Below are 26667 nucleotides of genomic sequence, written 5' to 3'. Positions count from 1 at the left end.
CTGCTCGAGCGCCTGAAAAGTCAGACTAGATGAGGCATGCAGTTCTCCTGCCTCATTATAGAGGGCGCTTTTTTAGAGGCAGTCATTCACGGTGTGGCAGCAGCTAGCTAGCCTAACCTCAGCACTCGCCTTTTCCCATTTACATATTTTTTTCCTTTTCATGATTGACAGTGGTGATGCTGTGCCTCCCCTGCCTCTCCTGACTGCACGTCACTGTTGCTTTCATTCGTGAGGAATATGGGCAGCTAGTGCTTCGAACAGTTCGACTTTGGGAATCCTTCACAACACATGAGGTGTCCATTTAGGCATAGAATAGCCCAAAGCACACATTCTGGCGAGGGAGTAGTTTCCTGAGGATGGGCTTCAACAGGAGTCTGAAAATTCTGAAGACTAAACCTCTGGTCCTGGTGACTGACCCAGCCTGGTTCCTACAATATTAGTTACTGTTTGTCTCATCCTTGTGATTGGAGTTTGGAGTTTATTCAATTTGTAGGCCGCCCTATTCCCCGAAGGGACTCAGGGAGGCTGAACAAAAGCCAAGGGAGGGGAAATTACAAAAAGTAAGACAAATACAATCAGACAATACGAAAAATTTAAAAGCACAACAGACACAGCAAATTCGAGTAGCGGGGGGAACTCAACCCCAGGCTTGCTGGGACAGCCAGGTCTTCACGGCCGTCCGGAAGGCCCGAAGGGTGGAGAGGGTCCGAATCTCCACAGGGAGCTCGTTCCAAAGGGCCGGGGCAGCCACAGAGAAAGCCCTCCTCCGAGTAGTCGCCAGCCGACATTGGCCGGCAGATGGAATACGGAGGAGGCCTAATCTGTGGGATCGAATGGGTCTGTGGGAGGTAATCGGCAGAAGGCGGTCTCTCAAGTACCCAGGTCCAATACCATGTAGGGCTTTATAAGTAATAACTAGCACCCTGAAGCGTATCCGGAGACCAATAGGTAGCCAGTGCAGCTCGCGGAGGATAGGTGTAACCTGGGTGTACCGGGGTGCACCCACAATCACTCGCGCGGCTGCATTCTGGACCAGCTGGAGTCTCCGAACACTCTTCAAGGGCTGCCCCATGTATTGCCATTAGTGCTGGCTCCATCGCCGCCCCCAACAGCCTAGTGCAGGGTTTCCAACCTTAGCAACTTTTAAGATGCCTGACTTCAACTCCCAGAAGTACATGGCTGTCTGAGAATTCTGGGAATTGAAGTCCATTCGTCTGAATTCTACAATTGAGAAATATTAGTCTAGTGTCTTACCAAGAGAAGACTCTAGGAGATGCAAGGCATTTTTCATTCCATGAAGGACAAGGCTATGGATTATACAATCACCAGAAGGGCAGGTAATTGAATTTGTTAGAAGAAAGCCCTTTGTGGGTTTCATAAGATTTTTTTTTGCCAAGAAAGAAGAAAGAAATGCGGCAGTTTCCTCTTACAGATTCTATTTCATCTACTAATCCTCTTTTGTTTAAGAAGACGCTTTGTGAGGCTGGGAAATACTTACCTACACTTGCCTCAGGCAAGTTCGCAAGAATACAAATTGTTCTTAATAGAGATGGGGATTATACTTGCAATTCTATCAAAAACATTTTCAAATGTCAGAAGAGGGATCAGCAACCAGTGACATGTGCAGGGGTGGGTTTCTCGCCCCGTTCCAACCAGTTCGGTTGGAACGAAGGCGGCAGCGTCCTCGTGCACGCGCACGGTGCACGCATGCGTACTAGCGTCTGCGCGATGCTCCAGCTGCTCCTGGACGATCGCGCAGACGCTGTATGCGTCCTGCGCATGCGTGAAAGCGCAGAACTCGTCAAAACCGGGTAAGAACCGCGGGCGGGCGCGCCCTTCGCCGTTCCCGGAAGTTACTTACTTCCGGGTTCGGCGACCAACCGGTTCGCAGGGACCGCCGCGAACTGGTTGAAACCCACCCCTGCATGTGAGCCAGCTAAATGTCATGAAATGTCAAAATTCAAAGTTTATTTCCAAAGGGAAATATATCTATTTCTGAGCATTGTGTGGGTGACTATGTCCTGAGGAATCTAAAGAATATTTTGGGGGGTGGCAGCCAAGATTTTTTTCATCAATACTTCCTTCCTAAAGGAAGGAAGGAAGTGTAGGAAGTTATCACCCAGCACATCAATCCAAAGGAGGAATCAGATGAAATCTGGACATGGACTTCTTAAACCTTGATTTCCAGCTGCTTTACTCTTAGGAGTCCATCAGTTTAAGGCTACAACCTTCACAAGGACCTTGCTGCTTTCAAAGCTGTCCAAAAGATTAAGGTGGCCAGTACTCAGTCAAGCAACACTTCATGTTACGCAACAAGTTTGCACGGATTAATATTCTGCAGATGGTTATGAAAGATTGCATAACCAAAACAAAACACCACAATTTATTTCCAGGCAACAAAAAGAAGACAGATGTCAAAGTCCTATCAAATAACACTTATTAACTTGAATACTTATTTTCTGGATTAACTATTGCATTATCTTTTGGAAGCGTACATATAATGTAAGTACATATATATATTTAACAGCAGTTGCAAGCTACTATTTGTAGTAATACTAGTTTCTTGAAAAAATATTTATCTGGACTATTTATAACTTGCTTTAATCTTCCACCCTGGGAATTGTTACTCACACATTTGCAGTATAAAATATACAACTAAACAAGTAAGGGGAAGCAAATAAAGTGAAACATGAACGTTCAGATACCCAGTTATTAGCTCTAACATTTAATGCTTTTGCAAATTGGAAATGGAAACTGTTCACATTGATTACAATAACAATTTTTGAGTTAAGCCTGGCCCCCGGGGATTTCCTACACCTTTCTTGGTGAAATATGGAAGCAGTTGGCCACTTTTTACTCTAGTCTACAACAAGAGCCATTAAAGATTTCCCAGTTAAGCCAAGTCCCTTATGCATTTTTTTTTTACTAGAGCCAGAGGGAGAGAGAGCTGGATGACAGGTGGGAGGTGGGAAGGGGATAGGAGATGAAGCCTTATGGACCCAATGAACAGAGTAAATGCAGCTCTGGGTTGAACTGGGTTGAACTGAACTTGGTGCTCTCTGAACTCAATTGTTTGCTTGCAGACATAAGCAATCCTGAAGTTACCTAATCAGGTAATGAAACATGAAAGTGAACAGCACCAAGAATTCCACAAAGTCTGACGGAGCTGTTGAAGGTGGAAATCATTTTTGTTTCTGCTCTTGCAGAATCCTAGAACAAGAGATTTATGGCTCACCCAATGGGACCAAGATTTATGAATACTTTCACTTAATCAGCTGAAATTATTCACACTATAAACCTTCCAATCAAATCTGCCAATCCATCAGCCAGTCAACTAATTTTAAGAACCAACTCAAGAGGAATAAACTACGTGAAATGTCACTCCTTTTCCATTTTCAAAGTCTGCTTTAGTATCTCATACAATTGTATTCCATTTGGAGGGGAACCTGATGAAGGGTATTTGGAGCCAGCCCAATGTGCTTTCACTGCAATTTGTAATTAGGTTTATTAAAAATAAAAAAGGACCTATTTGGTAAATAGGAAAAAGGGAAGGGTAGGTGGGTAGCAGTGGTGGGTTTCAAAATTTTTTGGAACCTCTTCTGTAGGTGTGGCCTGCTTTCCGGGTCCACTGGTGGAACCTCTTCTAATCGGTTCGGTAGATTTGACGAACCGGTTCTACCGAATAAGTGCGAACTGGTAGGAACCCACCTCTGGTGGGTAGGTAGGTAGGTAGCAGGCAGTAATCTCATGGGTTAGCATTTCAAATCATACCCTCAAATCTCTAATTGCAATATCTTACATATTGGAGTAGTGGGTATTTTTGCAGAACCATGACATCATCATCCTTTGATGACACTACCTCGTATTTGACTATGAATTTTTAGGCATTGATCACCCTCATCCCTTTTATCTTTCCTTCAGATTCCAGGACTGACCAAGTCATCTATCTATCTATTCCCAACTTCCATACATTCAAGCTGTAAGTCCGAAGAGGAACTGTGCCCATTTTTTCTTGAATTCTATGATAGCTCTGTGTGATCTGAGACTTGCTCAATATAAAGAGTAAAGAGATGGAGTAAAGAGATACAGCAATATGAATGACACCCAGGGCCGGATTTTCCTATAGGCTAACTAGGCTTCAGCCGAGGGCCTCAAGATCAAGAGGGGCCTACATTCAAATTGTTAGCAAAATTAAAATTACACTATTCTAAAAACAGTGAACACTAAAACACTGAACCGAAAATAAGGAGAAATTCTACGCATATGACTAATAAACAAACATAAAAATGTATTGGTTAAGATCGTTCCAGCGCCACGGCAGTTGGGGAGCCCGCCCATGTTCCCGGCACCGGTGGTCGGGCGAGAGGCGCGGCCGCTCCCAGTAGCTGCCCCGTCGACGCGGAGCCCACCAGCGGCCAGGCAGGTGAGGGGGCCGAGCCGGGCAGCTGAGCGCAGCAGGGAGGCGGCTGGCCTCGCTGCCTTTGCCGCAGAGCAGAGCCACCCTCCGTCGGGAGGCCAGCTATATATATTGATATATATTGATATATCAATATATATAGTGTATACAGTAATGATGTATTTTATTGTCTCTCATGTAATTTACAAACTTAAAAATGGGAAGTGAAAGGGCCTCATAAGTGGAATAGCCTAGGGCCTCTTTTCATCTAAATACGGCCCTGATGACACCTATACTCTACCCCAGTTTCCTGGCCTTGGCAACCTGAAGATATGCAGAATTCAACTCCCAGAATTCCCCAGGCAGAAAGCCTGGTGCACTCTGGGATTTGAAGGCTATACATCTTCAAGCTGCCATGGTTGAGAAAAACTGCTCTACCTACCTGTAATTTTTGGAATATAAGACACACCTTTTTCCCCTCTAAAAAGAGGCTGAAAATCTGGGTGCGTCTTATACACTGAATACAGCATTTTTTGCCTCCCGAAACCCCACCCCCTTCACCAAAATGTCTGTGCAGAGCCTGTAGGAGGCTTTCTGAATGCTCCTGGGGGCTGGGGAGGGCAGAAATGAGTGAAAAATTGGGTGTTTTTGCTCAATTTTGCCCTCCAGCCCCCAGGAGCACTCTATAAGCTTCCTAAAGGCTTTTTGTTTTTGTGAAAAATGGTCCATTTTTGGGAGGTCTGCAGAGTGCAAAAACTTTTTTTTTTAATTGCCTCTTTAAAACCTTGGTGCGTCTTATACTCCAGTGCATCTTATACTCCGAAAAATATGGTATTTAAAATATACCATGAACTGAATAAAACTCCAGTCAGTACTTTTGCATAAACTCCAATACAAGTTTCTGTAAGTGTTTCACTACCCACTATAAACATCTCTAATATCCCTGCAAACCCAAGATATCTTGAGATAAGATCTAAAAAGATATCAAATATTTTGCCAATCAAAGAAACAGACAAGGGATGCACTAGGTATAAAAAGAACTCCAGTATACCTAAGCAGGTTTCAAGTTCAGTACATTTGTCACACAAGGAGGATATTTGGATCTCACCATGAAGCGCCACAATCCACCAATGCTCTCACTCCTCTCAAAGCATGTTGGTTCCAGTCCCTCATCCAGGCAGCATTTGATGGATGCAAGGCCACTCACTCCTGCTCCAATAATTGCTACACGGCGTACCATGGTTACCTAGTGGAACAAGGAATTGTTCAAACCAACCTTATTCTTACATTAAGAGCCATAGTGGCACAGTGGTTAGAATGCAGTATTGCAAGCTACCTCACTGTTCATTGCTAGGAGTTCAGTTCTGACCAGCACAAGGTTGACTCAGCCTTCCATCCTTCTGAGGTCGGTAAAATTAGGACCCAGATTGCAACATCCAAGTACCACAAATTACTGTTGGAAGAAATGTCCTTCTGGGTCAAGCTCCGAGTGGGGGGAAAGACACTGGAGACACTAGGAGGACCCAGATTGCTGGGGGAAATATGCTAACCCTGTAAACTGCTTAGCACTGTAAAGCACTGTGAAGCAACAGGTAAGTCTAAGTGCTATTTCTATTAAAAAATGAAAATGGTACAATAAAATCACAGCACCCCAAACACTGATTACAGTTAGATATCCACTGTTGACCCTTTATTTCTCTGCAATGATGCCAGTTTACCCCTTGTGAGTCATTTACCTTAGCCTCTAAGTTCTAGGCAAACATTTTGAAGGATCAATAACTTTTTAGGAGCTTCATCATTCAAAGAGATACACCTGGATTTTTCAGGTGGAAAATGCCTCTGCAAAGAAGAATCTTTCCCAAAAATATGTTTGGCATTGTCCGGAAGCTCAGAGCTTGCATGGACATCCCTTCCTATACTTTTCCGTTTCAGGAATGCTGTTCTAAGGAATACAGAAGAAGAATCAGAGACAGAAATATTGGTATAGTTTTTCACCCCTTCCCTTCCAGCTCTTGGCCTGTTACTCTTATATTTACACTCCCTCGGCACACAACACACACACACCTCACCTTACTTCTTTTGGCTGTTGCCCTTCTTGTTCTGTCAGCTTCTTTACAGCACACAAGTGACCCTGGCAAGAAAAGCCAAATGTATTTCCCTGCTGGTTTTGGAGGTTGGCTCTGAAAAATAGGAGGAGTTCCCTTAGAGCAAGATTACATAACTTGTGAGCTGACTGTGCTTCCTAAGGGTTGGCAGCCTTTAGGGAAAGTTCAACGCACTACAAAACAGGAAAATGAACAGTTCTCTAAAGAAGAATGGGAATTTCCTGACTCCTCAGGTGTCTGTTGTTTGATAGTTGACTTTTAACTCGCCTCTAAATGATTAGAGTTAGGAATGAGTCATAGGCTGTTCAGGTTTGTTAGGAAATGGCTACTAACTAGGCCACGTGTCAGCGTTCAAACTTTCAAACTTTAAGCTTTCAAACTTTAATGGAATTTTTATGCCGCCCACTCCCTAGGGACTCAAATACCATGCAGAATTAAATCAGAGTCAAAGGCAAAACTATCCTTAAAATCCCAATTTAATAAGACAGGCACGTTGGCATCGTGCTATGGAATTCCAATACTGGAAATGACATCAGAATCCCACCCAGTTAAAAGTTCATGATCTTGTCCCCACACCCACAATCCATCATATGGTCCAATCTTCTTCTTCCACGTGGATGTGAGGGCGATCTGGCTGTGACATCTGTCACCCCATTGATCGCCAGGGTTGATTCAGCTGATCTGGCTGGCTAGGCGGGTGTCCCCTTCCTCCCTCACCGCTCCATGTGCGTCCCTCCCGAAGCTGCGCGCTCGGTGGAAGAGGACGACCATCCCAGATAGAAGGAGTGTACCGATCTTCGGTCAAGGATATACGATAGCTGCGCTCCCCTGCTAGAACCTCCAAACAAGCTCTTCTTCCACGCTGGCATCTCCACCCAGCTGCTTCCGGTCAGGTATGAAAGTGCGGAGACAAAGGATGACCTTGGCTTCTAGTAAAGAATGAAAAACAATACATTCCACAATCCTACTCCTGTCTATTCCCCCCTCCCATCGACTATACTAATGAAACAGCAAAATGAAATAAGAGAAAGTGTGGCAGGCCAAAATTCTAAAAAGAATATAAATGCGGGCCTGACACTAGGACAGTTAAATGTCATAAAATAAAAAGCTGTCAAATTAGTTTAGATCTGATATACTGATGTTCAGTTGATAATGACTGAAACTCATAAAGGGATTGTGAGTGGTGATCACTATATGATAAAAACATTAAGTTAGTGGTTGTTACCAAAAATATATATCCCATGCTAGTAATCATTAGGAAACCTTCCAAAGTTGGCACATTTCAGATACTGCAATTTTGATCACTGCACCTCCAGAAGCCTACTGTACAGCTAGTGACATTTCAGAAAATGGCACTTAATATTATTGAAAACCAAGTGCAACTTTTAGTTAGAAAAGGATGTGCTGTTTGCATCCATTTAAGTTTTTAAAAAGTAGGAAAAGGAAAACAAGCCTCAAAAAGAAAATGGATCTTCCCAATCTAGGATCACAAGAACAAACCAAATGAGAAAGTCAGGTAATACATTTTTAAACAATGCAGGGCTAAATTATGGAATCTGCTAGAAGAACATAAAGGGATGGCCAACTTAGAATGCTTTAAATGTGAATTAGGAAAAAAAGGAAGGTATGCAAGCATATACAGTATTACCTTCAGTGGTGGGTTTCAAAAATTGTTCGAACCTACTCTGTGGGTGTGGCCTCCTTTGTGGGAGTGGCTTGCCGCCCATGTGACTGGATGGGAGTGGCTTGCCGCCCATGTGACCGGATATGAAGATGCCGACGACACTTGTCAGAACCACCTTAGATTACCTCACACACAGCACTGGCATGCATAAGAATATGATGTAAACTTGTTTTTTAAAAGGCATCTTTGGTTTGCGTTAAAACAACTTCAACACACGCAATGTTCTGATTGCACCACAAATGCAGTAGTCATCCTTACCTTTCACAGAGGCACTGAGTTTTATAAATATGAGCATGATAGTGTAGAATAATCATATCCAAGGACCAGTGGTGGGTTTCAAAAAAATTTGGAACCTCTTCTGTAGGTGTGGCCTGCTTTCCGGGTCCACTGGTGGAATCTCTTCTAACCAGTTTGGTAGATTTGATGAACCGGTTCTACCAAATAGGTGTGAACTGGTAGGAACCCACCTCTTACTACCTTGGTGTAGCTCTGACTATAAAGGTTGGCTTCATTTAAGCAGAATGCCAGCATAAATAAGATTTGGTACAGTAAAGTTATTTAATGCCTGACCTCTTGAATCCCCTGTCTATATTTCAAGTTATTTAAGTGTAAGTACTCTGAGAAAAACTATAATGAAAGAAACTGCTAAATGGCAGATTTTTATTCCCACTCAGCAAGCAGGAGGGGGTTCCATTGCAACTAGAATTTAAGGCAGCATCATATGGTTATTAGCCAAGAGATATATGTAGAGAAAGGGACAAAGGTAACGAAGGGGCACAGAATGCAACATGTTTGAACAGGTTGCGTGATAAGCAACTTGCTTCAGCAATTTGAACATGACAATCTGGATGAAAGAAAATGCAAGGCAAATGTTTATAGAAAACTCCTGTAACTACCAGTAATTCTCCTTGAGAAGTTTTTCTTGGCAGAGAAGAGGCCATTTGAGCTGCAGCCACTCAACATTTTTATTTTCCAACTTAGTTAAAAACCAAAGTAATTCTGGTGTAGGAAGTTATCACCCAGCCCTCTCCCGGAAAAAAATGAAATATCCTAGGAAATATTGAAAAGGCAGAATATTTCTCTGGATGTGAAAAGAAAGAAACATGTTTTAAAAGACAGAATAGCTGCTTGCAGCTTCCTGCCCATCCCCACTTTGTCAATGGGCCATTAAGAAGGCCAAGCTAGTCCCTTTACATAATAAAGTCTTCTCCACTGCAGCTCCAGGGGGATGGGATTAAAGCATGATAATATTGGCCCTTTACTCAACTGACCACATGGCATCTGAGAACTCAACCAAACCTGGATTCAAAACGCAGCCTAGAGAGTTGCCCCTGCATGGCCCCATGGGAGTCTGACAACCAATACAAGATCAACATGGGGCTGCCCTTGAAGAGCATTCAGCGACTTCAGCTAGTCCAGAATGCGGCCGCGCGAGCGATTGTGGGTGCACCTCGCTTCACCCACGTAACACCTATCCTCCGCGAGCTGCACTGGCTGCCTGTTGATCTCCGGGTGCGCTTCAAGGTGCTACTTACCACCTACAAAGCCCTTCATGGTAGTGGGCCTGGGTACTTGAGAGACCGCCTACTGCCAATTACCTCCACTAGACCGATCCGATCGCATCGATTAGGCCTCCTCCGAATTCCATCTTCCAGCCAGTGCAGACTGGCAACTACCCGGAGGAGAGCCTTCTCGGTGGCTGCTCCGACCCTCTGGAACGAACTCCCCGTGGAGATTCGGACCCTCACCACCCTCCAGTCCTTCCGCGCCGCTTTAAAGATCTGGCTGTCCCGGCTGGCCTGGGGTTAAGATTTCAACCCCACTCGAATTGTGTGATTGTGTGACTGTTGTGCTCTCTTTTAATATGTTGTATTGTCTCCATGTGAATATTGTCTGTCCTACCCCCTCCCCTTTTTGAACTGTGAGCCGCCCTGAGTCCCCCCAGGGAAAAGGGCGGCATACAAATTTCAATAAATGAAATGAAATGAAATCAAGATCAAAGGCCAGAGAGGGCATAAAACCAGGGACTCAAGTTCTCTTCCTCCTTTCCCTTCTCTTTTTCTCCACCAACATTGAAGCATGTTATCACCTTTTCTGTTCATGACTCAAGCCATGTGGTCCTGTCCACCATTAAAACCATCTTTCCAAGCAGCCTCCATGTCTCCAGTGTCTTTTTCCCCACTTGGAGCCGAACCCAGAAGGACGTTTCTTACAACACTGGAAAGTGGCCTCTGCTTTTGTGCCATGCCAGCATCCTTCAGAACTGCATTCAAAATCAAAATCAAAATCGAAAGACAATTGCAAAAGCAGAGAGAAGCAAGAAACTAGGGAGCATCAAGGGAAATTTCAGAGGGGACCTTTCGACACCATGCTGGGATCTCATCTTAAAAGCTACAAATGCTGCAGCCACCACCACTTATTTCTTTCACCTACAAGTCTCTAGTACTTCCCTCAGTGTAAGGGAGGTGATTTGTATCAGCATGTACCCGAGAGGTTTTGACAGAGGTGGCGCAGTGGTTAGGGTGCAGTACTGCAGGCCACTTCAGCTGACTGCTATCTGCAGTTCAGCGGTTCTAATCTCACCGGCTCAAGGTTGACTCAGCCTTCCATCCTTCCGAGGTGGGTAAAATGAGGACCCGGATTGTTGGGGGCGATATGCTGACTCTGTAAACCGCTTAGAGAGGGCTGAAAGCCCTATGAAGCGGTATATAAGTCTAACTGCTATTGCTATTGCTATTCTGCTGAATCTCATAACTTCTACTATAATTGACGCAAATACCCTCAGGACCAACTGTCCAGAGTTTCTATTGCTCCATTCTCTGCTAGAAAAGATAAGAGAAAGGAAAATAGCTTTAGCTGCCCAGTGGTGACAAAGATGTGGAACTGCAGTGGTGGAAGCAATATAATGAAAGTGCCTAAAAACTTGAAGCAGTGAATGAAGTCAGAAGAATTAGTGAACTAAGTAGAGAAACGAGCACAGAAGAAGTTCTGGAGAAGAATTTCTTGTGACCGAAGTTGAGGGGGAAAGCATTACACGGCCTACATGAAATAACAGGTATTACTTGGAATCAGTTCTGTGAAAGCATGCAAAATAAAGCACAAAAGTTAATAATAAATGGTGATACTTTTACACAGGAGAGGCTCTGCAATATCTGTACTACTTCAGTGAAGCTGAAATAATGCTTGATGCACCATATTTCCCAACCTTATAAGGAAAGAAAGCATACTGTTCCAGAAATCCAAGAATATTGTGCAATACCCCCGAATTCTTCATATTTAGTGGAGAGTGGTTGTTTTTTCTTTTCTTTTGTTATACCCCGTTCTGGTTTTTCATATCCCTTGCAAGGATCTATAAATGCAAAGGGGGTGTATAATTGCTGTCATGCATAGCAGAAAAGTCAAAAGAATTATAAATCCTCCTGAGTTCTGATCAGCTGTTGCTCCAATCCATGTTATCTTGTGACAGAAAAAGATACAAAGACAGAACTGCTTTTTAAAGTTCAGAACAACTATTTTTTTTTAAAAAAAACCTTCCAGCATCACTTGGTCATTTTTTGTGCATTACAGTGCACTAATAAGGAAAATTTGCAAGGAATGAAGATATAAGAAGTATGAATACAAATGTGTAAAATGTTATCTCCTTCTCTGTACTAAAAACAGTGTGCAGTTCCAAAAGCAATTATCACAAAATTCTAGTAATCAAAGCAAAAACAGCCCCTTTTCGTTGAATATGTACAACAATTCTCATAAGGATAACATGTCTTTCAGTAGTCACCTGTGAAGATTCTCAATATTCAGTTAGGATCCACATTCTAAAAATGCCTATTGTGAGAAAAATAGGAGGAAGGAGTATTAAATATCTCTGCCATTTTGAGATATTTTTAAAAAACTGGGATATAATTTTCTTAAAGTATGAAAATGCTAAACTGTTACAAATGCAATTGGAAAATGTTCTTCTGTTTCAGGGTCCAGTCTAAATAATTGTATGATCCTTCGCTTGGCAAACTTTTGTAATGATTGGCAAGCACAATTTCTGGAAGAAACCAGATGGTGAGGAAACCAGATGAATGCCATATGACAAAGAATGGAGCAAAGACTCTTGTTCCACAGAGTTTTCTGCTGGATTTTTATCTTTATTTTTGAAAAAATGTGGCAATATGGAAATGCTTCATAAAAGGCATTAATTTTTTAAATAAAACAATCAAAGATCCTCAGAGGGTCCCAAATATTTGAAATGGCTTTACTGCTTGTGGCACAGTCAAACCTGTGGCATCATATTGCTGTCACATGATATTTTGTGATTCTCCTCCCCCCCCCTTTGCAGACCTGGCATGGGCGTGGCCCAGTGGTGGGTTTCAAAAATTTTTCGAACGTACTCTGTGGGTGTGGCCTCCTTTGTGGGAGTGGCTTGCCAGCCATGTGACCTGGTGGGAGTGGCTTGCCGGCCATGTGTTCTCTCTCTCTCTCTCTCTCTCTCTCTCTCTCTCTCTCTCTCTCTCTCTCCTTCCTTTTGTCGCTCTGTCCCTTTTTCCTTTTTTTCTTTCATTTCTCTCTCACTTTTTCTTTCTTTTTTTCTTTCTTTCTTTCTTTCTTTCTTTCTCTTTCTCTCTCTGTGTGAGTCTGTCTGTCTGTCTGTCTGTCTGTCTCGCTCTCTTCTCTCTCTCTCTCTCTCTCTCTCTCTCTCTCTCTCTCTCTCTCTCTCTCTCTCTCTCTCTGTGTGTCAGTGATGGGTTTCAAAATTTTTTGAAACCTCTTCTGTAGGTGTGGCCAGCTTTCTGGGTCCACTGGTGGAACCTCTTCTAACTGATTCGGTAGATTTGACGAACTGGTTCTGCCAAACTGGTGTGAACTGGTAGGAACCCACCTCTGGCGTGGCCTGTCCGTGATGCATCTGGCCTGGGGCCGCCAGTTTGACACCCCTGGTTATGGAGATTATAATGTAAAGGTTATCAAATCTGGGCTGCAGCAATCCAAATTCTCACTAAGATGGCAGCAAAAGTTCCTGTGATTTTTGTGAATCTGTGGCTATCTCGATTTTTACCATCCAAATCTGGTTGGCCTTGATAAAATGAATGCATTCCATCAAAATTCTACAAAGCAGCAGAAACAGGTAACTCATCTAAATATTTAAATATTTAAGATTTAGTGTACTCTTGGTTTCTGCCTGAAAGTATGTCAAGAACCATCATTTGAAGAACCCTTTGAACCACAAACTACACATATTCTGCAAGAATGAATTTATATGTGACTTCCAGATGCTTTAGAAAAAACTTCCCTGAGAATACAGATGATTTGTTGTCTGTTGACCTAATCAAGGAAGACTTTTGGAAGTCAGACAAAGACCGTTTAAAGGTTTTGCTGTATCACAAACAAACAATCTCAAACTGCAACATTCCATAGTCAAGTGAGAAGAGTACATTGAATGTTGCTTATGAGATACAAAATTCCCTTTAAATAAACCCCTACTATATGGAGAAAATATCTGAATTATTCAGGACCCAGCTGAAGGGGCAGTTCTCCCAAGAAACCAGCAGAACCAAATAGAGCCACGAATGGGCTGTCATGGAGCCCTTTTTTCAAACTGCCTGACCAATTTAATTCAGTGTTTATTGCCTGCACGATCTTGAGGCAGGATATGAGCAAAAGCTACATTTCCAGAGGAAGGATTCTTAAGCTGTCTTTGCCCTGTCGTGGCTGTGAGAGGACACTCAGAAAAAGGCAGAGGTAAGGGGGCATGGGAAGTGGGCCAACATCCACCCAGGGCAGGTAGCACAGTGCAAAATTACTCTTTGGATGTTTTCCTTGGATAAAGTGAGGATAAATAAATTATCCATTTATTTAAATAATGCATTAAAAAACTTAATATAGATAAGTAGTTTAATTTCAGCTGTGAAGGAAATCTTGAAAATAAAACACTGCTTTTGATAGGCAAGATTTTCCTGCACTTAAGCAGATTTGTGCAATATTTTGATTAGCACCGAAGAATTGATTGATTCTTGCTCAAGGGAAAATGTGCTGGGAATTTGACCTTTTCTTTGAATTGTATTACATATTAATCCAATCCCCTTTGAAGCACTCTCAGAGCACTAAATTTCTGACCTGGTGAATGGTTTTTTTTCATTGTTTCTAGTTGTGTTCTATCCTGTTACTTAATTTTCTAGTAAGGAAACTGCAATATGCCTAAATATGATGTATAAAAACCTAAAAGGCTTGAGGGTCAGTAGCTGAAATACTCGAGCAGAGCACATGGCTGCAGTGTTCTCTGAGAATCAGACTAATTTGGAATAAGCAGCTTGAAACCACTAGCTCCAATTGCATCAGATCTAGTAAACAAAAATGTTCCCGTCACTTGTAGCACTTCATGCAAATGGTTAGGACAGTACCAATCCATTTCGGCCAGGATTTCACAAGCACAACCAGCTACCAATATTGCCCTAAAGTTGTTCACACTATGCTTTGTAAACCAGGATCTCTAATCTCTAATCTACTTTGCAAGGAAGGCATTCTCTTGTCCACATCCCAGAAATTCCAAATTGTGTGCAGTGATACAGAACAAGTCACTCTTGGTTATAACGGTAAAAGCAATGAACGCTCTTCTTCAGCTCCATGGCACCTTCTCTATTTGCATTCTTGCATGATGAGATTTAGTGCCACACTACGATCCAATGTCCAATCCACTTACAAACGAAGACATTCAGAAGGCCTTCAAAGACATCCCAATTCCGGACAAAATGAGAGAAGCCAGGCTGTGATAGTATGGACGTGTGGTCAGAACTGGTCTGTTGTGAGGTAGCCCAGATACCCCAAGGATGACTGGAATAGCAATGGACGGACTGCCTGCAGGAAGACATGTGAGCCATAGGTATGTGCTCTGCTGACATTGCATACTGGACAAACTGGTGGACAGAATGCAAAACTGCTTCTCCAATGATACAACAGGAATAACACAAGAACAAGAATCCAATGTTCAATGGATCCATGTCTTGAAAGTACTGCTCTGTAAGATATTTTTGGAAGTCTTTGCTGATATTTATCTGTTCTCCTTGCACAGCTTTTGCTTTTGGAATCCAATGTTGCACTTCCCTGCTCTTCCATAAAAATCTTCGATTGCAAGAGAGGAAGGAGCTAGCCTAATTCATGTGGTAGATTTGAAGTCCCATAGTGCAATAACAAATGGTCTTAATTTCTGCATTTCTTTTCACACAGGGACAGTGGGGGGATTCAGCCAGTTCGCACCTATTCGGGAGAACCGGTTGTTAACTTTCTAAGCAGTTCAGAGAACTGGTTTTTGGAAGAAATCTCCTTTTGTTTTTCCCCACTTTACAGGGCTAATCCTGAAAGGAAGGCAGGGAGGAAACATTCTGGTGTTGTTTCTAGCCTCATCTTTATTGCCCTGCTTACAGAAACTGCCTCTCCGCTTAACCCTGATGATACTGTCACAGCTAAGGCAAAGCGTGCCCATTGACGTGCGGGACATTGAGTTGGCCACGTCCACCCAGTCACATGACCACTGAGTTCCACCTACCCAGGTGGTCATTAGGGCAGAGAACCGGTTGTTAAATTATTTGAATCCCACCACTGCACAGGGACCTCATTTAGACAGCATAAATCTCCAATGATGTATTGAATTAAATTGTGAACCTTATGCTTTAAAAAATATCGTGCAATACAATAATAGTGGCAGGAGTAATGAACTTCACTATAATATGTAATAAGGTGGTACATTACATCTCTGATGCTTGAATGGTTTTGCAGATTGAACCTACTATTGAAACTGAGATCAAAATGAACTATAAAGTTCAAAACTTTTCCCAACTTGAACGTATTCTTTCACCGAGAATGTTCCTGCTCTGTATGCAGAAGGAGGTGTCAGATTTTAACTGGTAGGTTCTCTGGCTTTGCCCATTAGTTGTTGTCCACATCCTATCATCTACTCTTTCCCCATCCCTTCACCCAACAAAGCAAGCTTGCTCTTTCAGTAGACCCTTTCAGCAATGCTTTTGCGTTAGCTGAAGGACCATTAAATCTGAATGTCAGCAACATTTAATGTGGTATTGTTAAGTGGTCCTAACCCTTTCTCACTTTTACATATTTTCTCAAGTGTCCTACACAGCAGTTATAGAATCGGAGTTGGCAGCTTCTTTACTGTATTTTTAACAGGCTTGTGTAACGTCTGTTTTTCATGAAGTTTATTTTTTCAGTTTGCCTATCAGAAAACTCACACAGACAGATGAACGCAAAGCCCTGTAAAGATTTCAGCTTGATTACCTTATTTGCCTTGTCTAACTCTGTTTCTCAGTAGCATCAAATCATTATCAAAACTGGTGCTGCTGTTTCACATTCCATATTGAATTGCACATTAGATGAGCTTGCACAATTGTGACTGAGAGCCATTGTGGCATAGTGGTCAAAATGCTGGATTGACATTGGTTCTACCTCATCTTCAGCCATCCCAAGTCATCCTCTTTCAATCCACCCATGGGTGTTGTGAGAAAAAAAATAGGAGGAACATTTCCTTCTATATTCATATCCATAAGGTTGCCCAAGGCTTGAAAAATAGGCCAATCTTCATGTATTACTCAAAGGGGAGTGGGATAGGGGCTTTTGAATCCTTGGGTGAAGTGATTCCAGAGGACAGGTGCTGTGACACCAAAAGTACTTTTCTAGGATTTTTTTAGATGATAATGCTAAATAGAGGGAACCTGGAATACAGTGAATCTGCCGGAATGGCAAATGGGTGTAAATCATGGGACTCCATGCACAAAGGAGGCCACGCCCACAGAGTAGGTTCCAAAATTTTTTGAAACCCACCACTGACACAATCACAGATACATAATCCCATTGTAATACTCTTTGGAAGAAATATGACATGCAAAGTCCCTAAAACAATGGTATGTTCTATATTTAATCTGGCACTAGCGGTGGAGGGAATAAACTCTCTGAAACCACTCCTGCCAGCAATTTGTGCTCTGAACCATGTAAGATCATGGGACTCCTAGAGTCTTGTAAAATAAGAACCTTTGCAGCTGAAGAAAGAATTGTTAAGGGCTTTCTGCAAAAAGAGGTTTTACTACTTCACCAGAGATCAAATTGCTTAATTATGGATTTTACCAGGTAAACATAATAAATTATAGAAGTTGAATTGCTAGATCCAGGAAGTCTATGAATATTCTCATGGATTACATCTCAACTGTGAAATGAATGTGAGTGGCATTATCCAAACCAATTCTTGCAAGATCTCCTGCATGATAGCAGTGTGCTGCTACTCACTTTGCCCCATCCCCCCAAGACCCAGTTAAACATCTTCTATGAGCACGGTCTTATATTTTTAAGGGGAAAGTACAAGTAAACTGTTTTGGATTAAACTTTCTCGATATACATGCCGTCTGCTGAGAAATCTGCACTTCTTAGATTTATTATAAACTGGATGAATTATGGCTACTCAATTGGGAATGGGATCCATTCTATGACTGCCTTGGTCCGCCTGCTATCAGTTCTTCTTGCTATGTGACCATTTTCATTTCCATTTCAATTCCCTCTTGATATAAAGCATCCACGAAAGAGACCTAAAAGAAGATGGATTGACAACATCTGTAAGTATCGTGGGCCCAATTGGCAAAAGAAAGCTCAGATAGCTTATGATTAAACACCAGGAATGATATAAATTGTTCTAGAGTTGGCCTAGCAAGTAGAGCTAAAGCTCAATTGAAAGATGTTATTAACTTTTTATTTTCTTTCTAAATATATTTTAGACTGTTTTTGTTAAAGACTTATACCCTGTATTGGTTCTGGGAAGTCGTGGGGGGGGGGAGATTGGGGGGGGTTGGGGGGGAGGGTGGGGGGGAGGGAAGTAAATATTTGTAACAAAATTAGGCTTGGGGGGGTGTTGGGTTTAAAAGCACTATGACTATACATGTATACTGTTTTGTCTTATTTTTTTAAAAAAGAAGGAGGAAGATATGTTATGTATAGTGAAATGGAATTATAAATACCATCAACACAAAATGGAGCTTGCGCAGAAGCTGAAATACACCAAGTGAATGAGAGGAAGAGTGGGAAGCAGAGGAGAGAAGTAAGGTAGGAAGAGAGGGATAGGAGACAGGGTGGGGGGGAAGACGAGGAGAATAGGGAGGAGTGGAAAGGGGAGAGAGGAGAAGGAGAAAGGAAGGGGAAGTAGAGTAGAGAAGGATGATGGAGGGAAGAAAGGAGGTAGGGAGGGGGAGGAGAGTGGGAGAAGAATGTGTTGGATAAGGCACAAATATGGTGTATGGAGAGCAGAAGAGCCAATAATTCTTTTTTGGGAGCTGATGGTAGGATGAATTGATGTAAATAATTAATAATACAACACGATATTGGCTATGTAATAGTATACATGTGATTATGTGTTATGAAGATGGAAAATAAAAAAACTTTATACCTGAAACATGTGGAAGAGTCCTTCACCATGCAGTGGATAGACAATGGCTAAAATGATGATGATGATGATGATGATGATGATGATGATGATGATGATGATGATAATGACGACGACAACGACTTGGGAATGGTAAATGCCCTGTACATGTTCAGGGTTATTTTCACATTCTTTCAGTTAGTCAGAGTGAGTTTCTTCAAAAATATTTAATCATGCTGTGAGAATTAGATTTTTCAAAGTCCGTTTAAGAATTTCCCAAGTATCCCATTACACAGACTATTAAAAGTTATAGTGGCACAGTGCTTAGAATGCAGTCTTGAAGGCTAATTCCGCTGACTGCTGATTCCCAGTGGTTCTGCAGTTCGCGTTTCATCGGCTCAAGTTGACTCAGCCTTCCATCCTTCCAAGGTTAGTAAAACGAGGACCCAGATTGTTAGCGGCAATATGTTGACACTGTAAACTGCTTAGAGAGGACTGTAAAGCACTGTGGAGTGGTATACAAGTCTAAGTACTATTGCACCTATTCGGTAGAACGGGTTCGTCAAATGTGAGCCGAGGTGGCGCAGTGGTTAGGGTGCAGTTCTGCAGGCCACTTCAGCTGACTGTTATCTGCAGTTCAGCGGTTCAAATCTCACCGGCTCAAGGTTGACTCAGCCTTCCATCCTTCCGAGGTGGGTGAAATGAGGACCCAGACTGTGGGGGCGATATGCTGACTCTGTAAACCGCTTAGAGAGGGCTGAAAGCCCTATGAAGCGGTATATAAGTCTAACTGCTATTGCTATTGCTAAATATGTCTGTCAAAAATATCTACCAAGTGCAAATGGTTATAAATCCTGATGAGGCTGTCATTATCTGGCACAGACATTCAAATGGGGTGGTGGCTCCATACAGAAATCCCTCCTGAAGGTGTTGCTTTATTTGACAGCTACTTGGCTGGATCTCTGCCTGCCTGCCTGCCATATGTTGCACAATTAAGCAGAGCTGCTTCCAGAGTCAGGTTGAAAATATAAGCTAAATGAGTGAAACGTGGATATCTGTCGCCACCTTATGGAGGACAGAAAAATGTGTGGGAATGCATTCTATTTTCACTAACACCCTGGTTTAATTTTCACTGCCCTTTCCCAATTCTAGGAACCAGCATTCTATGAAGAGAGCGCAGCTGTCACAGAATTCTGGAAGTGCCCCTCCCCAAAAATTCCAGCACACAAATGGATATTTATGGAACACTAGCTAGCCATTAAAAAATTATGACTATTAACATGTTCTATGCTTACATATTGCTATTTTGTCAATTAAAAAAATTATATTTGAAATTTCAAATGAAAATAATCGATAAGGAAACCTAAACGAGAAGATTCCACAATGAAGCAACTACCAATTCTATAGCTCTCCTGTGATAACAGAGAATAATATTTTGTTTTCCTCCTAAATAGGAAGGAAATTATAAACAATGCGCTAGGCCTTCCATTTTGAGGGCAGGTTATCACACTTTTTATGCTGTTTGTGGTGGTTAAGGTGTTGAACGTGGAGTAGGGAATTCCAGGTTCAAATCTTATTGGGAATTCCATTGGAAAGTCTTGTAAGTATGCTGTCTCCAGCCACCTCAGAGCAAAGTCTCTCTGTCAAGCTGAGAGGCTTTAATGGGCTCCAGGAGGAGGAGGGGACATCATCTCCCACTTTGTGAAGCACAGTAAATGTAACTGTGCTGCGCAAGGAGGTGACAATAGCAGAAAGTAAGAGATACGAGAGAGATGAGAGAGAGACAGACAGAGAGAGGAAGGGAGAAAGATACAGCCCACTGGCACTTTAAAGTGCATGCCGCCACCCCGGGCCCGGCCATACAGCCCACCGGCACATTAACGTGCATGCCGCCACCCCGGGCCCGGCCATACAGCCCACTGGCATGTTAAAGTGCATGCCGCCGCCCCGGGCCCGGCCATACAGCCCACCGGCACGTTAAAGTGCATGCCGCCGCCCCGGGCCCGGCCATACAGCCCACCGGCACTTTAACGTGCATGCCAGCGCATGGCTTTAAAAAATAAAAAATAAAAAAGTGCCAGTCCGCGCACCAGCAGAGGCAGGTAAAACACACACACACACACACACACACACAAATATTACTTATAATAAAACAAATTACAATTACTTACAAATAATTTTGAATTCCTCCCCCCTGCCCGCTCCCTCAGACCCACATACCTTTTCCAGGTGTGTCAGAGGATTTCAACTCTCCTCTTGTCCGCCCTGATGAAAATGTAAAAAGAAAAAGGCAACTTAGGCAAGAGTTGCTGCTGCCAGAGCAGGAGGCAGAGAACGCCGTGCCTCCTTTGCATAAGGAATTTTTCGCCTTTTAACCCTTGCTTAACTCTGAGCAAGGGTTAAAAGGCGAAAAATTCCTTATGCAAAGGAGGCACGTCGTTCTCTCGCCTCCCCCCTGCAGTTAGCACTAAGCAGAGTCATCCACTGTGACTCTGGCAGCAACTCCCTTAGCCTTTTTCCTTTTAGTTTTTCTTTTCTTTTCATCATGACGCTGGTGAGGCCCTGCCTCCCTGACTGCACGTCCCTGTGTGAGAGAGATCTTGGAATCCTAGTGGACAATCACTTAAATATGAGCCAACAGTGTGTGGCAGCAGTCAAAAGAGCCAATGCAATCCTAGGCTACATTAATAGAGAGATAGAATCAAGATCACGTGAAGTTCTAGTACTGCTTTACAAAGCGTTGGTAAGACCACACTTGGAATACTTCATCAAGTTCTGCTCACCACAATATAAAAAAGATGTTGAGACTCTAGAAAGAGTCCAGTGAAGAGCAACAAAAGTGATTAAGGGGCTGAAGACTAAAACATATGACGAACAGTTACAGAAATTGGGTATGTTTAGTCCAATGAAAAGAAGGACTAAGAATGACATAATAGCAGTGTTTCAATATTTGAGGGGCTCCTACAAATGTAGATAAACCACCAGGCTAGAAAGTGGGACATTGTGAGTTCTAGTCATGCCTTACACATGAAAGCTGACTGGGGCAGTCACTCTCTGTCATCCTAACTCATCTCACAGGATTGTTGCTGTGGAGAAAATAGGAGGAGGAAGGTGGGCTGGATATGTTCTCCACCATGAATTATTTGTAAAACTAATAAGGCAGAATATACATACATACATGCATACATACTCATTAACAAGACTACTTCAGCAACAACTTTTTTTTTCAGTCTTCAAAATGTAATTGCTGTCGCTCCCATTTTTGCATTCCATTTGATGATGAAGCATCATTTGAATAGTTTCAGTGATCAGATAAACAGATGTAGATAATCTCTTGGCAAATTGTTCTTTCAGGCCTTCCAATGGATCCCATCCAGTGGTGGGTTCCAGATCCCGTTCCAACTGGTACGGTTGGAACAGGCACAGTCCACATGGATGCGCACAGCACGCGCATGCATCTTAGCGCCTCTGTAAGCCTCCGTGATGCTCCAGCTGTTCAGTGGACACTGCCGAAGACTTGAAAGACCGGTAAGGAGCTCGGGAGGGCAGGTGGGCCTTCCAAAGCACCATTCCGGAATGGTATCCGGTGCTTCCGGCAGGCTCCGCTACGCCTGAACTGGGGCGTACCGCCTACAATCCACCACTGATCCCATCATAGCTGCAATTGAGACAATCCATCTTGCTACTCATTATAATATTCTCTTCCTGTTCCACCTTTTTCAGCATTATGCCTTTATGCAATGTGTTCAAAATGTGATATTTTGAGCTGGGACATTTGTGCACTGAGTAAGAATTATTTTCCTTCCATTCTTTTAATCAATTGTTGCTTTTGTGAAATTCTTGGCAAATCCTAATTCAGATGCAGGCAATTTCACTGAAATAAGTGACACAGGCTGGTTTCTTTCAGTGGTCTTCAGAGGTGGACCTGTGACATAGAACATAAAATTAGAGTTGGAAGGGACCTTGGAGGTCTCCTAGTCCAACTTTCTGCTCAAGCAGGAGACCCCATACCATTTCAGACAAATGGTTGTTCTGTCTCTTTTTGAAAGCTTCCAATGATGGAGCACCCACAACCTCTGAAGGCAAGCTATTCCATTGGCTGATACTCTCATTGTTGGGAAAATTCTCCTTAGTTCTAGGTTGATTCTCTCCTAGGTTAGTTTCCAACCATTGTTTCTAGTCTTGTCTTTTGGTGCTTTGGAAAATAGTTTGACCCCCTCATCTTTGTAGGAGCCCCTCAAATATTGAAACACTGCTATTATGTCATTCTTAGTCCTTCTTTTCATTAGACTAAACATACCCAACTTCTGTAACTGTTCGTCATATGTTTTAGTCTTCAGCCCCTTAATCACTTTTGTTGCTCTTCACTGGACTCTTTCTAGAGTCTCAACATCTTTTTTATATTGTGGTGAGCAGAACTGGATGAAGTATTCCAAGTGTGGTCTTACCAAGGCTTTGTAAAGCAGTAGTAGAACTTCATGTGATCTTGATTCTATCCTTCTATTAATGTAGCCTAGGATTGAATTGGCTCTTTTGACTGCTGCCACACACTGTTGGCTCATATTTAAGTGATTGTCCACTAGGATTCCAGGATCTCTCTCACACAGGGACGTGCAGTCAGGGAGGCAGGGCCTCACCAGCGTCATGATGAAAAGAAAAGAAAAACTAAAAGGAAAAAGGCTAAGGTAGTTGCTGCCAGAGTCACAGTGGATGACTCTGCTTAGTGCTAACTGCAGGGGGAGGCGAGAGAACGACGTGCCTCCTTTGCATAAGGAATTTTTCACCTTTTAACCCTTGCTCAGAGTTAAGCAAGGGTTAAAAGGCGAAAAATTCCTTATGCAAAGGAGGCACGGCATTCTCTGCCTCCTGCTCTGGCAGCAGCAAATCTTGCCTAAGTTGCCTCTATCTTTTTACATTTTCATCAGGGCGGACAAGAGGAGAGTTGAAATCCTCTGACACAGCTGGAAAAGGTATGTGGGTCCAAGGGAGGGGGCAGGGGGGAGGAATTCAAAATTATTTGTAAGTAATTGTAATTTGTTTTATTATAAGTAATTTGTGTTTGTGTGTGTGTGTTTTACCTGCCTCTGCTGGTGCGCGGGCTGGCACTTTTTTATTTTTTAAAGCCATGCGCTGGCATGCACTTTAAAGTGGTGGTACGCTGTATGGCCGGGCCCGGGGTGGCGGCATGCACTTTAAAGTGCTGGTGGGCTGTATATATATCTTTCTCCCTTCCTCTCTCTGTCTGTCTCTCTCTCATCTCTCTCGTATCTCTTACTTTCTGCTATTGTCACTTCCTTGCGCAGCACAGTTACATTTAGTGTGCTTCACAAAGGGGGAGACGGCGTCCCCTCCTCCTCCTGGTGTCCATTAAAGCCTCTCAGCTTGACAGAGAGACTTTGCTCTGAGGTGGCTGGAGACAGCTTACTTACAAGACTTTCCAATTGAATTCCCAATAAGATTTGAACCTGGAATTCCCTACTCCACGTTCAACACCTTAACCACCACAAACAGCATAAAAAGTGTGATAACCTGCCCTCAAAATGAAAGGCCTAGCGCATTGTTTATAATTTCCTTCCTATTTAGGAGGAAAACAAAATATTATTCTCTGTTATCACAGCAAAGCTATAGAATTGGTAGTTGCTTCACTGCGGAATCTTCTCCTTTAGGTTTCCTTGTCGATAATTTTCATTTGAAATTTGAAACATAATTTTTTTTATTGACAAAATAGCAATATGTAAGCATAGAACATGTTAACAGTCATAATTTTTTAATGGCTAGCTAGTGTTCCATAAATATCCATTTGTGTGCTGGAATTTTTGGGGAGGGGCACTTCCAGAATTCTGTGACAGCTGCGGTCTCTTCATAGAATGCTGGTTCCTAGAATTGGGAAAGGGCAGTGAAAATTAAACCAGGGTGTTAGTGAAAATAGAATTCATTCCCACACATTTTTCTGTCCTCCAAAAGGTGGCGACAGATATCCACGTTTCACCCATTCAGTTTATATTTTCAACCTGACTCTGGAAGCAGCTCTGCTTAATTGTGCAACATCATATGGCAGGCAGGCAGGCAGAGATCCAGCCAAGTAGCTGTCAATAAAGCAACACCTTCAGGAGGGATTTCTGTATGGAGCCACCACCCCACTTGAATGTCTGTGCCAGATAATGACAGCCTCATCAGGATTAATAACCATTTGCACTTGGTAGATATTTTGGACAGACATATTTAGCAATAGCAGTTAGACTTATATACCGCTTCATAGGGCTTTCAGCCTCTCTAAGCGGTTTACAGAGTCAGCATATTGCCCCCCAACAATCCGGGTCCTCATTTCAACCACCTCGGAAGGGTGGAAGGTTGAGTCAACCTTGAGCCGGTGAGATTGGAACCGCTGAACTGCAGATACTGCACCCTAACCACTGCACCACCTTGGCTCTTGATAGCAATAGCAATAGTACTTAGACTTGTATACCACTCCACAGTGCTTTACAGTCCTCTTTAAGCAGTTTACAGTGTCAACATATTGCCGCTAACAATCTGGGTCCTCGTTTAGTAACCTTGGAAGGATGGAAGGCTGAGTCAACTTGAGCCGATGAAACTCGAACTGCAGAACCACTGGCAATCAGCAGTCAGCGGAATTAGCCTTCAACACTGCATTCTAAGCACTGTGCCACTATAACTTTTAATAGTCTGTGTAATGGGATACTTGGGAAATTCTTAAACGGACTTTGAAAAATCTAATTCTCACAGCGTGATTAAATATTTTTGAAGAAACTCACTCTGACTAACTGAAAGAATGTGAAAATAACTCTGAACATGTACAGGGCATTTACCATTCCCAAGTCGTCGTCGTCATCATCATCATCATCATCATCATCATCATCATCATCATTTTAGCCATTGTCTATCCACTGCAGGGTGAAGGACTCTTCCACATGTTTCAGGTATAAAGTTTTTTTTAATTTTCCATCTTCATAATATATAATCACATGTATACTATTACATAGCCAATATCGTGTTGTATTATTAATTATTTACATCAATTCATCCTACCATCAGCTCCCAAAAAACAATTATTGGCTCTTCTGCTCTCCATACACCATATTTGTGCCTTATCCAACACTTCCTTCTCCCTCTCTCCTCCCCCTCCATACATCCTTCCTTCCTTCCATCATCCTTCTCTACTCTACTTCCCCTTCCTTTCTCCTTCTCCTCTCTCCCCTTTCCACTCCTCCCTATTCTCCTCGTCTTCCCCCCACCCTCTCTCCTATCCCTCTCTTCCTACCTTACTTCTCTCCTCTGCTTCCCACTCTTCCTCTCATTCACTTGGTGTATTTCAGCTTCTGCGCATGCTCCATTTTGTGTTGATGGTATTTATAATTCCATTTCACTATACATATCTTCCTCCTTCTTTGATTAAAAAAATAAGACAAAACAGTATACATGTATAGTCATAGTGCTTTTAAACCCAACACCCCCCAAGCTGAATTTTGTTACAAATATTTACTTCCCTCCCCCCCACCCTCCCCCCCAACCCCTCCAATCTCTCCCCCCCCATGACTTCCCAGAACCAATACAAGGTATAAGTCTATAAAAACAGTCTAAAATATATTTAGAAAGAAAATCAAAAGTTAATAACCTCTTTCAATTGAGCTTTAGCTCCTTCTTGCTAGGCTAACTCTAGACAATTTATATCATTCCTGGTCTTTAATCATAAGCTATCTGAGCTTTCTTTTGCCAATTGGGCCCACGATACTTACAGATGTTGTCAATCCATCTTCTTTTAGGTCTCTTTCGTGAATGCTTTATATCAAGAGGGAATTGAAATGGGAATGAAAATGGTCACATAGCAAGAAGAACTGATAGCAGGCGGACCAAGGCAGTCATAGAATGGATCCCATTCCCAATTGAGTAGCTATAATTCATCCAGTTTGTAATAAATCTAAGAAGTGCAGATTTCTCAGCAGACAGCATGTATATCGAGAAAGTTTAATCTAAAAGAGTTTATTTGTACTTTCCCCTTAAAAATATAAGACTGTACTCATAAAAGATGTTTAACTGGGTCTTGGGGGATGGGGCAAAGTGTGTAGCAGCA

At 42.6% G+C, this 26667-nt stretch overlaps 1 protein-coding gene across 4 annotated transcripts in view; it reads right to left on the bottom strand.

Moving 5' to 3' along the window:
* Window positions 1-26667, bottom strand: part of LOC106538503 (flavin-containing monooxygenase 3) — a 51971-nt gene that overhangs the window by 17705 nt on the left and 7599 nt on the right. The window contains exons 1-2 of one of the 4 annotated variants that reach the window (XM_087726670.1): window positions 6466-6562; window positions 5505-5642 (exon numbers count right to left, since the gene is read on the bottom strand). In XM_087726670.1, the coding sequence (XP_087582796.1) occupies window positions 5505-5636 (132 nt within the window). In that variant the 5' untranslated portion in view covers window positions 5637-5642; window positions 6466-6562. Of the gene's footprint in view, window positions 1-5504; window positions 5643-6460; window positions 6563-26667 lie in introns of those variants that run through there. The other 3 variants (XM_087726673.1, XM_087726671.1, XM_087726672.1) reach the window with 3 other exon arrangements.

Source organism: Thamnophis sirtalis, unplaced genomic scaffold, assembly GCF_051295495.1.
Source record: "Thamnophis sirtalis isolate CommonGarterSnake01/CBP01778 unplaced genomic scaffold, rThaSir2_p1.2 scaffold_12, whole genome shotgun sequence".
In the NCBI taxonomy this organism is placed as follows: domain Eukaryota; kingdom Metazoa; phylum Chordata; class Lepidosauria; order Squamata; family Natricidae; genus Thamnophis; species Thamnophis sirtalis.
Note: the sequence above shows the minus strand (reverse complement) of the source record. Positions and strands in the feature narration are given on the sequence as shown.